Raw genomic sequence first — 16,501 nt, 5'->3', positions numbered from 1 at the left:
TCTCCCGTATTGCAGGCAGATGCTTTAACCTCTGAGCCACCAGGGAAACCCAACTGGTAGTTTAGTTGTGTCCAACTCTTGCGACTCCATGGATGGTAGCCTGTCAGGCTCCTCTATCCTATGAGGAGGAAAGGATATGGGACTTTCCATATCCTATAGGATATGGAAAAATCTATGGGATTTTCCAGGCAAGAATACTGAGTGGGTTGCCATTTCCTTTTCCAGGGAATCTTCCCAACCCAGGGATCAAACCCTGGTCTCCTGCATTGCAGTCAGATTCTTTACTTACTGAGCTACCAGAGAAGCCACCATCAGAATTCATCTGCTCCAGATACAAATGTATAGTCAGCTTATTAAAAATAAGAGTAAATTTATTAGCCATAATAAAATAAGAAAACAAGGAAGACTTTATTTTGCAGCAAATTCTTATTAATTGTCAAATATTATGGAGTCACTCAGAAATAGTTCAGTTTTTAAACCATGTGAAGTTTATATATTAATCTGCACAAAATTATTCCATATAATTGTCTTCTATAGAAATTATCTGTGGATTATATGGGTAACTATTTCAAATAAATATAGCAATAAATATAATGCCTTTTTAATTTTCCTAACAATCTACTATGGTTATATATGCTTTAAAGAAAAGGGAAAATCCTTTAAAAGGACAATAGATTTCAGGTAGACAAGTTGCAATTCACTCAAAACAAATTTTATTATATATTACTAATATAGCTAGTAGTAAAAGCATACATTGAGCTGTGTTTTCCTTTATTAAAATGCTGCAAAATTAAAGATTTCTAATTAGATTCATAATACCTAGATGTCATCTATGGTTAAATTTTGGCAAATGTGCTTAAAACACTCAGTAAAAAGAGAACTATGTAGAATCTTTTATATATTATCAAAAAGAGCATTAAAATTTTAAATGAGATTATTTAAAATATGGATTGTAAGTTCTTCTAATTTTCATTGAAACAGATTTAATCTTGACGGGTGAGTTGTTTTTAGTCCACGTGTCCCATCGAATTCCAGTTGTAAGCAACTTTCCAGAGAAGTGATGAACGCCATTCAGATTTGCGAGACCACACTGGCTGAACCACCATCCGGTATTGTTACTGAGGTGGCTGCAGCTCTTCACAGACTGATCACTGATGAAGCATGCAGGACGACATCCATCATTATCGACATCTGGTGTGCTGAAAGGCATTGCATTTTGATTATCTTCTTTTCTGAAGCCCCGGAATGCATCACCTGGGTAAAATAGATTTTTTTTGATGACTAAATTTAAAGGCACTTTTTGTAATTTTCATCAACTTTTACCAACCAATCGTGAAAAGGCATTGCATCTAAAACTAACGCTTAAATTACTTTTTACTAGATATCAGATTAAAATCTCTCCTCCAGGAGCAATAGGCCAAAATCTGGTAATGAATTCCTCAACATAATAAACATCTTCAAGTGGCCATTGCATGCGTGCTAAGTTGCCTCAGTCGTGTCCAACTCTCTGCAACGCTACGCACTGTAGCCCGCTGGTTTCCTCTGTCCATAGGATTCTCCACCTCTGCCCTATCCCCTTTATCTGGCATTCACTAATGTGTTCTCCATTTCTGTGCCTTGTCTCAAACTGTTCTCTTTGCCAACATTCATTTGCCCAAATGCCATCCATTCCTCCAAGTACAAATCGGTGATTCTCAACTATAAGGATGCTAAATATCCATCTAGTTGATACAAATACCTGGGCCCAAACTTACTGCATCAGATTCTGCACAAGTATGTACTTTCAAAAAGCATCCCAGGTTGAATCTAACATTAATTCTTTGTTGAAAATCACCTTTGCATGAAGATTTCCTGGATGCAATCAGTTGGAATCATTCTCTCCCTCTTAACTTCCAAAGCTGTATCAGTATTCTGTTCTATTCTGTTTCCAGTTCTATTTAATCTTCCCCTCTATATTGTGATCAGTTAAAGAACTGGAAGCATAATTCATTCATTTTTGGATTTCTAACACTAATCATCCCTACTGAACAAGAACCATCATGAGCAATCAACAGAAGAGCTAAACAGAAGAATTTAAAATCTCAACATCAAAATATAAATTTAACATCAACTATTTTAAAGTGCTAACAAATATAATTGGGCGGGGAGTAGATGCACTGAAATATAGACCCTTAAAAACCCATTAAACTAGTTGTTCTATCAGCCTGGGTCCTTGCCACAGCTCAGATGTCATGAGCTGGCAATCCAGGAAGTCACTTAATCTTTCTGGACCTGTGAATCGAGAAGAGTAAAGATCAGCTCTAACATTCTAAGACTTCTAAATGCTGGCCTCTTAGAACATGAAAATGGAAATAATGCCTTCCCAGCCTATCCCACAGAATCGCTATCTAAAGAATCAACTGAGATTACATATGGCAGTTCAAAACCATGAGATGATGCAACCATCATAGCAGAGTTTCAAAACTCAAGACTTAGACAGTTTTCTCATTTTTAATCTAATCTGTCAACAGTGATATATATGCCAAAATAAATATACTACTTTTATCTTCATCTAATATTGAATCAGCTAGATTTAAATCTTTTGGATAATTTTAGTAATAAAAAACTTACCAGCATTTCCTGAATATCGTCCTAAGTGTATTTTAAAAAATTTTGTTTCATCCTCTATCCAAAAATCATCATATGATGCATAAGCTAATGTGTCATCTTCAGATTCCAGTGCCACATGCAGCATAAAACTGGTATTCTTCTGATTCACTATATAAAAAGTCTTTTTCAGTCCTAGCCAAAATTCGCCTGTTTAAAAAAATGCTTTTTAAAATATGTTACAGCATATTTAGAATAACTCTGTATTATTAGCATAACTTTCTATTATTAAGTGCTTGATGTTTGGTGTTTAAATAACTCTCAGATAGTGCACATAAATTATTTGAGGGAATAGATGGCCCTAGCTCAAATTATCACTGTGTGCCTAATTTGCCTATACATATATGTGTCTGTGTGTGTGTGTGTGTGTGTGGGTGTGTGTGTGTGTGTGTCTTCTCACTTCTGCTTTACTAGACCAAGGATAACTAGATTGTTTCATTTTTTATCTGCCTAAATTACATTCAAAAAGTCATTTAAAGATTAAGTTAAAAAATCAAGTTCTACCTTAAGGCATATCAACAAAAACTACCAGTTCAAATATTATGGCTGGTAACAAAATGATGTGTACCAGTAAATGTAAGAGGTTTAACCTCCAAATCGGCAACTCCTAAAGAAATATTTCCTGAAAGTGTTCAATAGAAATTATTCTTACTCTGTCTTTGAGAATAATGTTTTGTGAACTAATATTTCTTTGTTATAATGCAGCTTGTCAGTTACCTCTGAAGGAATGAAAATATAAGGTAGAAACACCAGAGTATCCTCAGGTTAGGGTCAGTATTTCCAAGATGATTGCAGATCCAGGATGAATGCTTAAACTCCGTAATACAAACTGCATATTTGCATGTTCTAGCCATTGGCTTTCTACCTCCCTCTACTCACTGTCATGGCCTAAATGTGGACACTCCTGCTCTGAAGCACATCCCTCTACCTGAATCATGAAACTACCAAAAGAAGTAAGGTCTAATAAAATGAACTTCAAAGAGTTGGGGACTATGTGACAGCATTCAGACTCTTAAAACTATAGCTAAGACATTAAGTCACTCTCAAGGGCTTGCAGGAGCATTTTAACTGCATACCCACCTAGAACTTAAGACATTCTGAAGTACAGGAAGAAAGGAAGTAAGAAAGATGGACAAGTAAGACGGGACTGCTTGGTTTCTCCTAGTCTGACACCAATTAAATGTCTTTGCCATACTTCCCCTATATCCCAAACTTAGGGTTTGGGGTATACTTAAGATACTTTCCTTAATACAGTTTATTTCTTTAATAGGCCAAGTACAAAGCAGTCTGTTTACCGAAATATATCTGCCTGAAGACATTTTTCATTAAAACTAAAATTATCTCCCTACAGAAATAAGGATTATGTACAGAAGATAGCAGTTTAGAGTATGCAGATCTATGACTGCTGGATTCAGATGGCCGGGCTTGTTGGAAAATTGGAGGTAATGCTGAGAAAACACAAGTATATCAACTGCACTCCACAGCATGGCAGCTATTTGGCCTTCTTGGTGACATTTGATTACATTTCACACACTTTCTAACCTCACTGACATGCAGTAGGTTTTTAGCAGTAGGACTAACACCACCACTTACTAAATCCTTGAATGACATTATTATGGGATGTTAAATATTTTAAGTTATAACAATGGCAACTTAAAATAATTGCATAAAAATGATCAAAGTCACCTGCAAATGTTCCAATTAATGTAAAATTCTGCAGTGTTCAGGAATACTAATGTTTTTGTTCAACAGCCAAAGTGATATTGCCATAGAATATTGGGAACAGATTTTATAGTTCACCTGGGGTTTCCATTTTCCAAATTTTACTGATGCTTTTATAAATCACTACTCTCAGTTCACATTATTTGAGCTTATACACAATGTACCCCAAATTTCCATTTCATTTGTTTGTACAGACACAGCACAAATCTCAAAATTTCAAGGTCCCTATTCATTCAGTTTTTGATTCTACAAATAACTATTGACCATCTGCCAGAACTCTGCTGGGTGTATAATCAATACTTAATAAATACCCAACTTATAATTTTCAGTCAAATCACATTTCAACAGGCATCTAAAATAAAGATATCTAGATCCCAACTGAAGACCTACTTATTTTAAATAATTTGGCTAGTGACGAGAGAGTAGTTTAAGTCATGTGTTTATATTCACAGGATTTGCTATTTTTACAGACAGTCTATAGGCATAATACCAAGAAGAAGAAAAAAGAGGAGAAATGAATAAAATTTGACCTAAGAGGTCACCAAATCCATCCAGATAATCACACCACAACTTTTGGAAATCAATTATCCCATCAATCCTTTTCTGTATCACAGTCCATCCACCTCCTCTGTAATCCATGTCACACATAACCTAAAATAAACCCAGAAAAGACAAAAACAGCATGCTATTATTTTCATTCTTTGATATAAAACTCATACTTCGAGCTTGTGCAAGTTGCTCAGTCGTGCCCGACTTTTTGCAACCCCATGGACTTTATAGTCCTTGGAATTCTCCGGGCCCGATTACTGGAGTGAGTAGCCTTCCTCTTCTCCAGGGGATTCTCCCAACCCAGGGACTGAACCCAGGTCTCAGGTGTCCTACATTGAAGGCAGATTCTTTACCAGCTGAGCCACAAAGTAAGCCCAAGAATCCTGGAGTGGATAGCCTATCCCTTCTGGAGCGGATCTTCCTGACTGAGGAATCGAACTGGGGTCTCCTGCATTGCAGGCGGATTCTTTACCAACTGAGCTATTAAGGAATCCCATACTTCACCCTAAGCCTAGAAAAAGAGAAGATACTGCCACTGAAAGTTTCAATGCAACTATATGTCATTAAAATATTCAGATTTTTTTAATCTCAAGAAATAATACTGTTTGTTATAAAACAAACCTAACTGCAGTCCCTGTGTCAGTCAATATATGTGTTTGTAGCATTTTAAGGCTCTTATTCCTCAACTTTATAAATATTTTTCAGTTGAGTAATAATAGTGACAGATTTTACAGTAATAAAAGTGACAGATTTTATTTTCTTGGGCTCCAAAATCACTGTGGACAGTGAGAATGCAGCCATGAAATTAAAACATGCTTACTCCTTGGGAGGAAAACTTTGACAAACCTAACCTAGACAGTGTGTTAAAAAGCAGAGACATCACTTTGCCAACAAAAGTGCATATAGTCAAAATTATGGTTTTTCCAATAGTCATGTACAGGTGAGAGTTGGACCATAAAGAAGGCTGAGTGCTGAAGAACTGATACTTTTTAATTGTGGTACTGGAGAAGACTCTTGAGGGTCCTTGGACCACAAGAGATGAAACTAGTCAGTTCTAAATGAAATCAACCCTGAATATTCATTGGAAGGACTGACGCTGAAGCTAAAGCTCCAATACTTTGGCCACATGATGTGAAGAGCTGACTCACTGGAAAAGACCCTGATGCTGGGAAAGATTGAAGGCAAAGGAGACAGAGGCAGGAGCAACATCGATTCAGTGGATATGAATCTGAGCAAACTCTGGGAGACAGAGGAGAACAGAGGAGCCTGGCACGCTGCAGTCCATAGCGTCGCAGAATCAGACATGACTTAGCAACTGAACAACAACAAAAACAAATGATATCCATCTGATGTGGCAGAGTGATTCATATCTTTATAAATAACTTTTCCTTTTAATTAAACACTGATTTTTAAAACAATGTCAGATATGCCTGTGTATCTGTCTTTGCTTTTTTTCTTCATAGCCTGGATGGCCTGTGTTCAGATTGAGATTTTCAGACAGAAAAGCATGGTCTAAGCCCCATCTATGGGGCTTCCCAGGTGGCGCTGGTGGTAAAGAACCCACCTGCCATTGCAGGAGACATAAGAGACGCAGGTTCGATCCCTGGGACAGGAAGATCCCCTGGAGGAGGGCAAGGCAATGCACTTCAGTAAACTTGCCTGCAGAATCCCATGGACAGAGAAGCCTGGTGGGCTACAGACCATGGGCTCGCAAAGAGTCAGATGTGACTGAAGCAACTTAGCACATGTCCCACCTCAATAGGCACTCATAGATGCATCTGGGGTGCTCTGCTAAATGCCCTTAAGAGGATCACCATGGAGGACTCATTGAAGTGACAAAGCAAGAAAATCAGAGCAGTCCTCCCCATCAGAAACTTCCCACACACAGACAGAAAAAGGCAGTGTGGAGGAAGTTAGGGAACCAACACTTTCCCACAAAAGAGGTAATTATGCATCCCACTCTTCACAAAATTAGAAACCTTCCCTTTCCACATCTGTTCAGGCCCATTTCTGAATCTGTAGGTGAGATAATTTAGGTAATTTAAAATTATTTCCCACTTAATTCCCAATTTTTGACATCCTGTTAATAAATGTCAGAAAATGTTCATAACTGAGATGAGAAACTGGTAGTATCTACTTAGAAAAATTATTTTATTGTGTAATAAAGACTATTAATAAGGTATGATATTCATATTACAACCTTTCTAATGCACAAAAATGTAACCAGAAAATTATATATATAATATTAATATACAATATATAATAACATATAGTTTTAATAATACATAGAGTTGAAATTGCCTTCAGAGAACTACTAAGGATAGATATGAGTAATTCATTTTATGCAGTTTAAGAAATGGATCAGCTTCTCAATCTCACAATTTAGTGAAAGGTTTTTTAAATTATTAATTTTTTATACAATCACAAAAAGTCATTTGCCATCCAAACAAAGTATATCCATGTGTAGGAAGAGAAATTAAAGTATTTTTATCAAGCTCCGAGACAAAGTACACCATTATTTTTTGATATCCATAAGCTAATTAAAGCAAATAAGTATTTATTTTGCATAATTCCATCTACTGTAAGGATAAGATCTAGCACCAAATGGATTCACTTTAAAGAATGTAACCAGAAACACTCAAATAGAAAAGTGAACAACTCTCTAATTCTTTTACTGGTTTGTGGTTTGGGCAAAGAATCCCAGAAAACAAAATTTCAAAACTGGAACCTATACTAATTTATTTGAAAAATTTTAAGAAGAAATAAAATAGTAAAACAATTAAAACTAAATATTATTTAAATAAATTAGATGCCTATCCTATTTCATATATAATAAGGGAAAACTTTACCTCAAATGGATGACTAGCGCCTTCTGGATGGATTATATACAAACCACTTGGTGTTTTGGTGACAGAACCAATGGTATCTTTAATATCAGTACAATCTAGACCTAGAAAAGTAAAATTAGTTATTTAGGATATTTCCACATACACATCTAACACTTAATCATTTTATTATAAAGAATTGACAGTGTTATGTGAAATTATTATTAAAATGTTCATTAATGATATGTTCATTTAACTTGTATGCAGAGTACATCATGAGAAACGCTGGGCTGAATAAAGCACAAGCTGGAAGCAAGATTGCTGAGAGAAATATCAATAACCTCAAATATGCAGATGGCACCATCCTTATGGCAGAAAGCGAAGAGGAACTAAAGAGCCTCTTAGTGAAAGTGAAAGAGGAGAGTGAAAAAGTTGGCTTAAAACTCAACATTCAGAAAACTAAGATCATGGCATCCAGTCTCATAACTTCATGGAATATAGATGGGGAAACGATGGAAACAGTGACAGGCTTTATTTTCTTGGGCTCCAAAATCAGTGCAGATGGTGGCTGAAGCCATGAAACTAAAAGACACTTGCTCCTTGGAAGAAAAGCTATGACAAACCTATACAGCATATTAAAAAGCAGAGACATTACTTTGCCAACAAAGATCTGTAATAGTCAAAGCTATGGTTTTTCCAGTAGTCATGTAGGGATGTGAGAGTCGTACTATAAAGAAAGCTGAGCACCAAAGAATTGATGCTTTTGAACTGTGGTGTTGGAAAAGACTCTTGAGAGTCCCTTGGACTGCAAGGCGATCCAACCAGTTGATCCTAAAGGAAATCAGCCCTGAATATTCACTGGAAGGACTGACACTGAAGCTGAAGCGCCAATACTTTGGCCACCTGATGCGAAGAGCCGACTCATTAGAATAGACCCTGATACTGGGAAAGATAGAAGGCAGGAGGAGAAGGGGACGACAGGATGAAATGGTTGGATGGCATCACCAACTCAATGGACATGAGTTTGAGCAAGCTCTGGGAGATGGTGATGGACAGGGAAGCCTGGCGTGCTGTGGTCCATGAGGTTCTTGAATCATGCAGTCCATGACTGAGCAACTGAACAACAACAACAATGATATGATGATTTTAACTTCTTAAAAAGAAAAATCATCTCATCATTAAAAATAAGAATCTAGATGAACAAAGGAACTGGGACTAAATAATTTATGCTGCAATAAACCTTCACTGATAGCTCACTGTTATTGATTATTTGCCCAGTTGGTATCAACATTTATTTAAAAGTTTTACAATTATGCATGCTTTTGTGCAATAAATAGTGTATTTTCAGAAATCTAGGCTTATCTTGGGAACATAATATGTGACAGAAATCTGTAATGATGACAAGGAGAAAATCCAAAAGAATAAGTAGGCTAGCTACTATTGACACATCCTTTCTCCACTATTTGAAACAGATATTCTGGTGATATTTTGGGGCCCCCATTAAAAACAAGCAAAAGGAGAGGAAGGAGGAATCATGTTCTTCACCAGAGGAATTGATGCTGAGGCTAAAGCCTGCTCTGTTGACAACAGCTAGAACTGTAGCAGTCTATAATCATCTTCTCTAAAGCATTCCACTTTCCAGGGGATTGTAAACATAACTATTATGTGGATATAATGCTACATTTTACTCTGGATGCTTTATTTTGTATCATCTCCTATAAATATAATAAAATAAATTTAACCTTACAATATCAATTACCCAGAGAACAAACACAACAAAGCCTGAGACTTCAGAGCCAGAAGCTTGGGTTAGAGTCTAGTTCTACTCTTTCCTGGTTAGGATTATTAGCTAAGTTTCTTAACTACTTTTCTTCATGTGCAATATTGTTATAATAATAATACTATCTACTTCATAGTGTTATTCTGACAATATACATATAAGACATTACGTAAAGTACTTAGCATAGTGCCTAGCACACAGTAAATATGCAGAAAATATCATCTACAAAAAGCTGTAAAAAATTGTTTGCTTTCCCCTTTACTTCCAGAAGACATAGATTTGTTGCCTTTCTTCTGAGTTGCTAAGAGATATTTTTATGATAAGCTTATGCTTAGAGATATGATAGAAGCTTACAGTGAAGGACTAATCTGTGATAGAGTATCTGCTTTGCCATCACCATCCAAATAAACGTGAATAGATTGTTTAGATTTTTCTGGACTCCATATTCCTTAGCTGATGATAATCACCATCATAGCAAACTTTTATACTGTCTTAGTATGCTCAGGCGATACTTTAGGAGATTTTGATGTATTTACTCATTTAAATCTCACAAGAAACACACAAGGTAGGTACTATAAGTTTGGGCTTCCCTGATGGCTCAGATGATAAAGAATCTGCCTGCATTGCAGGAGACCCGGGTTTAATCGCTGGGTTGGGAAGATTCCCCGTAGGAGGAAATGACAACCCAGTCCAGTATTCTTGACTGGAGAATTCCATGGACAGAGGAGACTATTAGTTTCCTGATAAGGAAACTGATATCAGGAAACAGTGGATCAGGGATTTGAAGACAAATGATCTGACCCTAGAGTCCATGCTCATGACCGCCTTGTTACACTATCTTCACAACTCACAAATGAGGTAAAATAACATAATAAAAAATAACACAATAACATGTGAAAGTGCCTGTCATAGTCCCTGGCAAATAAGTGGTCTCAGTAACAGTTTATTTCCTTCTTTTTGCAAGGAAAAAAGAAAGATCACTGACAAGGCCATCAATAAACATTTATTTGCTTTGAAACTTTGGTATTAATTCACAACTGTAAGATATATAGGGCATTTTTATTAGAAACCTATTCCTTTAGGAATTACTGTACTGTTATACTGTATTTTAGCATCAAAAGAGCTAAATTCCAGTTTCTTTCTGAATCTAGCTTCTTCTTCAAATTTTATGTTCTAATTTGAAATATCTCAAGCATGTCAAAAATACTTTTTACAGGTGGGAGGAATTCTGAGAACTTTTCTTCTAAGCTAAGACTGATTATTACTAAAATGTAAAAGGAGAGCCTACATTTGGCTACATATTAATAAAACTATGCTATTTTCAACAGATTCTGAATATCTGTCTATAGCCATGGCTTTCAAATGGTCAGAAAAGTTTGCCAATTCAGAAAAGTATGCATTGTCTGCGCCAAAATTTGCATAATGGCAGGTGTTACTCCTCCAGCCTGTTAGATGATAATGAGCTATATTTTTTAAACAAAAGTTCTAAATGTACCAACCTGTCCATGAAATTTTTAAGTAACAACAGACAAATATGAAAAGGCTAAAATTCAAAAGTTCTCACCGTGTGACTGAACTGGTCTGTGAGGAAAAGTATCCAGCTGTTTTCTAAAAACTTCTGTTGTCAAAAGGAGAACTCGATTCATGAGCTCATTAACCTAAACACACAGGCATATATTTAAGCAAATATGTATTGGAACAAAACGTTTTTAGCTGAATTCTGTAACTGATATTCATAAGACTCTTATAAATCCAGCTTTGAAATATATATAATGCTCATCTTTCTTTTGAATTTCTCACTGTTATAAGAAAGCAATAAAGCTTGCTAATGATTGCTAAATAGCAGTCATTAAATTCAGTACCATTTTCCCCTGAACACTGCCTTCATCTGTGCATTTCTATATTTGACTACTCTTGCAGATCTGTTCTTTGGATCTTGTCTGCTCCTTTGCTGTAGTTTGTTATCCGCTCTTCCTCAAGCCATCCTCCACACCAGCTGCCAATCTAGTCATTGCATTTCCCTGCTCAGACATTTCGATGACTTCTCGGTGTGGCATGATTTAGTTCCTATTTCCTAGAGTCAGTTTTCTTATACACCCTCTACCTCACCAGTCACTCCACCCCTGCACCACTTCAAGAAGTTCCCCGAGGATGGAACATCCTGCTCTTAGTCTTCTTACCCAAACTTTGTGACCTCTGAAGTTTTTATCCGTCTTTCGTGACTCAGTTCATAATCTCTGTAATCTGGGAAAATTTCCCTCGGCTCAGATTTTGAATTGCTTTTGTGCAACTTTCTAACAGCATTCACAACATTTTCAATACATTCTTCTGCCCCACCCCCCCAACTCCCCTGCTCAGACTGAATAATCTTTAAGTGAAGATCCTTTTATTGGTTATTGCTTTCTATTTGCCTGCACTTTACTATGGTGTCTCTGACATAGTAGGCACTAAATAGATTTCTGGACATTAAAAAAAAAATCAAACAATTATACTTCTAGCTAACTATATCAATGTATACATACAATAAGAGCACAATTCTAAAAAAAAAAAAAAAAGCCATACCTGATTAATTAAATAATCCAAGGAAGCTTGCTGCTCATCCATCATGTTTCTTAGTAGTTTTTTGGTACTTCGTGTATAAGAAACAATAGAATTTTGCAAATTCCCTTAAATCATAATAAAACGGGTTTGCTAAACGTTATATTGTTACAGAAAATAACTACAGTAAAAAATAAGAATTCTTAAATGATTTTGGATAAATATGTAAACACAATAGCATCTCAATCTAACTAAATACATAGAGTTGCATATTCTGCTTAGTACTTTTTTGTTTAACTCAATATTAATGAAGAAAACAATTGTTTCAGTACCTCGCAATGAAAATATGCTTCCTAATAATCTATTTTAACCCCCTAATTTAATCTGATATAAACAAGAGACAACATTCTGAATATCAATTCTCACTTTATGACAGAGAAAGGAGCAGGAAGTCAAAAATTCATCAATTCTTACTACATAAGAAAGTAAAAGACAATAATTCCGTATCATGAAAGTTAATTTCTAAGGTAAATCTTTCTTTTAATTTTTTCTATTAATGCTGTATTTTTGTGTAAAAAAATGCAAACACACAAGCATATACACCCATAATAAACCTCAGTCAAAAGTTTTAACTGGTTGGTTTCTGGTTAAACTTTTTTACCATGTATTTTTTCTTTTTAAAAATGTTTTTATTTTCAAACAGTCTTACTCATAGAATAGTTGTAAGAACAGTGTGAAGAATTTTTTCTTCTTTTGAGAGCATGCCACCATGATGCCTCTGGATATTTCAGGGTATTTTACACCAAAGACATTGTCTCCAACACAACCATCAAAATCAGGAATTATGCACTGATTACCATGTATTTTTCAGACTTAATCCAAGTTTATTCAATTATACTGATGATATCCTTTATAACAAAAGAAGTCCCCTATTATTGCATAATTATTCTTTTAAAACTTAGTCATTTCTATTTTCCTAAATTTCACTCTAGCAGTAGAATCCCATTCATAACTCTTGATAGTTTAAAATCTACCTCATTGAGTCTTACCTGTCATTTTTACTTTCAGTCTCTCTTTCTATTAGATACTCGCTGGATTTAGACATTTATCTTAATAGATCTAAACCTACACTCACTGGTTTGAGAAGCCTGAGATATTTGTGTTACACACAGGATTAAACACAATAAAGTGAGCTTTTTATACTTTCTGACCCAAGAGTTAAAGGCCTATAAGAACTGGCTCAGAACTTCTTCCCCTTCTCATCCCCTTTCTCATCCCATCCCCTAGGTACATATAGTAGATCATGAGAATTACTGTGCTGCTACTAAATAGTTTTAAACAAAAATGAAGATTTTAAAATTCTTTATTTTTTATGCTTTGCTACATAAATTGGCTATGAATTTGTATTGTATCTATTATAGCAGTTATTCAATATTAATTAATTCCCCCCTCAAAATTTAGGTGAAATTTCTTATTGATTCAGATGGAATCAAGAAAATAGTCCTAGGCAAATTGATAGTGTCAGGGCCTTCTGTGGTCAGTTGATGTTACTGGGCTATATAACATAGAAGAAGGAATTGTTCATTTACAAATTAGGTAAATTAGATGTGAAGCACCTACTATGTGCCCAAAACATATACCTCTAGCCTAGGATGATCAGGATATATATTAAATGACTCAACAAATGTTAAAGTATATTTTTCCATCTCTACCATAGAAATAATAAATCATATACTTTTATAATTATGGTTGTTTTTAATACTTACTACACATGAAATATTTTTCTTCTCGTGTAATTTTAGTTTTAATATCACATGATTCCTCACAATCTTCTTTGTAAACAGTAGCATTACTTTTACTTTCACCTTTTGTATTAGATTCATCTTCTACGATGTTAACTCCTGGAGAATCCTTTACATTAAAAAAAAAGAAAAGAAAAAATATATGAAGAATGTTATATTACCTAATATATCATAAATAAGACTCTAGATAAAGATGAGATTTTAAGCCATACACAAAGAAAGAATATATAATTAATTGGTTAATTCAAACTTCCACAAACAAATCTTTTGCTCTCTTTTTTCCTCTCCAATTCCAAAAGGATTCATTTAGGGCCTCCTTTCCATTACAGTGGTTTTATGGCCTTGACTGTTTCACATTTCCCTGTGTGATACGGTGCTGAGCCATTCCTCTTTCAAGAATCATGCCATTTGAAATCCCTTCGATGGATACTAAGAAGGTTCCCTGAGAGGCCTACAACATTTCTATGCCAGAAGGACGTTCTGCCACCAATTTGTAGGAATTGTGATGCGGGGCTGAGGGGAAAATGTATAGATTTGTCGCTTTTGTATAAGCTAAAGTATTTACAGATTTGAAAGGTAAAGTATTCATAGACTTAAAAGGCAGCAATAATAATAGCAGAAAAAAAGAATGGAATTTTTCTTTCCAAAATCAACAACAGATGTCATTTTTAAAAGCCAGCAACGTTATATCTAGAATGGATAAACAATGAGGTCCTACTCTGTAGCACAGGGAACTATATTCAATATCTTACAATAAACCACAATGGAAAAGAATATGAAAAAGGATACATATTTTATATATGTATAATATAAATATATATAACTGAATCAACTACACTTCAATAAAATACATTTTTAAAAATTAAACTAAAATCAAAAGCTAACAACCAATTATAAACTTTTGAATACTAGTGAGGAGAAGGAAGGAGAGAGAGACAAGGTAGGGGGTAGGAGAGTAAAAAGTACAGACTACTGTGTTCAAAAAAAAAGAAAAAAAGCCGATTACAGCTGTCATTCCAAATGTATGGGTTCTTATTGGTACATTGTTGGGTTTTTTAATGTTAAAGCATACATTACCAGTTTTTTATTATTAAAACATTCTTTGGTAGACGTTATAAGATTTAAATAACTATATTTAAAAGAAAATAATAACAAGATCTGTCATCTTTGACATGGATATTGAGAGAAAAGTGAAGAGCTAATCACATAATTTAAAAGATATTTGCCCAAAATACATTTTGCTACAAAGATCTACTTTTAACTTTTGCTCTTTCCCCTATACTCCTATAACAATTGACATATTAGCTGTTTTCAGAAACAGCTATAGTTTACAACTATAGTTTTTTAGATCTAAATAAGATTCTTAAATTTTTAGCATAGAGAATTCTTACTAATATTTCTGTAGCTTCCTTAGAATTTATTCTTGCTTCAACTTTGGTATTTGGTATTGATACAGTGGTAAATACATTTTATAACATTTAAATATTATAAACCAATATTTAAATTATAGAGATTCAAACCACCATCTACTCATAGTATTGCATACAGTCTTAGCTATCACTCTGACATTGTTCTGAATACAATTTTTTCATTTTAAATTTTAAAATTTCCTGAGTAACCAGGTACAAGACTATATTTGAAGTATGAAAGTTTATAGAACAGTTTTTTTTTTTTTAGTAAAATGAACTTTTCATTGCCTACAAGATATTTCATTATTAAAGTTAAGTGGAAAGTTGTTGGCTAGTTTTTAACCTAGGTCTGCAATTTCTTTAACAATTTTTACAAGAAATGTGTTAAGAGTCAATCTTCAGTTTATAGTTTCCTAAGTTTAAAAATAATATTATTTAAGCATGTCTCAGCATTTCTAAATAAACACTTTAATTTTTCCATAAATTATATTGAGTGCTGTAATTAATCTTGTCAAACACCTAGTACATATCTTAAAAACTATATAAGCATGCTTTCTTAGCTAAAATAGCATTGCTGAAATTCTTACCGTAGAATGATGCACACAGTTATCTTGTATAGCTTCTCCGCAAGTAAAAATACATAGATTTAAGAACAAGAGTGAGGCTTGGAAAAGATAAATCATATTTTTCTTGGTTGGAGAAGTGAAAATTTTCTTCAAATATCAGTTAGCTCTGTGTGGAAAGAGCTCCAGTACATTGAGTCTTCAGTCAAAAATTTCTGGAAGGTGTACAACAAAAACAGAAGCCAGTAATTACTGGTTTCCATGCCCTCGTTTGAAACAACGCCCTTCATATAAGGAATAAGGTAGCCTCCAGAGATCCCATCATTCTAAGTTATACAAACCCTTTTTATCACTACATGTCTGCATTGTAAATTCATGTTTTTGGAATATAAGCAATAGCTGGCCAGCTAGCTAACTAAATCAAGCAAGCAACCAAGCATTTATAGAGTTATCCAAGTTTTATGAGCCAGGAATTTTTTCCTCAGAAAAAAATGCTTTTGATAATGTGTAACTCTCTTACTGTGAACCAGTTTGCATAAAAATAGTAAGAAAGTAGAAGTTAAGTTTCTACTTAAATGATGGAGTGGAAGACTAATACATCAAAACTATTTCTACAAAATACTAAATAGAAATTTAATCAGTGTGGACACCCAGAGCAGATAATTCA

The 16,501-nt window shown here is 34.6% G+C and overlaps 1 protein-coding gene across 1 annotated transcript; it reads right to left on the bottom strand.

Moving 5' to 3' along the window:
* Positions 1 to 395: 395 nt before the first annotated feature.
* Positions 396 to 16,228, bottom strand: ANGPTL5 (angiopoietin like 5). The gene is made up of 8 exons (XM_040257869.1): positions 15,859 to 16,228; positions 13,827 to 13,971; positions 12,085 to 12,188; positions 11,087 to 11,180; positions 7,767 to 7,867; positions 4,899 to 5,019; positions 2,611 to 2,796; positions 396 to 1,254 (listed from the first exon to the last, which is right to left on the bottom strand). The coding sequence occupies exons 1-8, from the start codon at positions 15,952 to 15,954 to the stop codon at positions 935 to 937; spliced, it is 1,167 nt and encodes a 388-aa protein (XP_040113803.1). The 5' UTR covers positions 15,955 to 16,228; the 3' UTR covers positions 396 to 934.
* Between the last annotated feature and the right edge of the window lie 273 nt (positions 16,229 to 16,501).

The sequence above is a fragment of the Oryx dammah genome, unplaced genomic scaffold (genome assembly GCF_014754425.2).
Source record: "Oryx dammah isolate SB20612 unplaced genomic scaffold, SCBI_Odam_1.1 HiC_scaffold_17, whole genome shotgun sequence".
Lineage (NCBI taxonomy): Eukaryota > Metazoa > Chordata > Mammalia > Artiodactyla > Bovidae > Oryx > Oryx dammah.
Note: the sequence above shows the minus strand (reverse complement) of the source record. Positions and strands in the feature narration are given on the sequence as shown.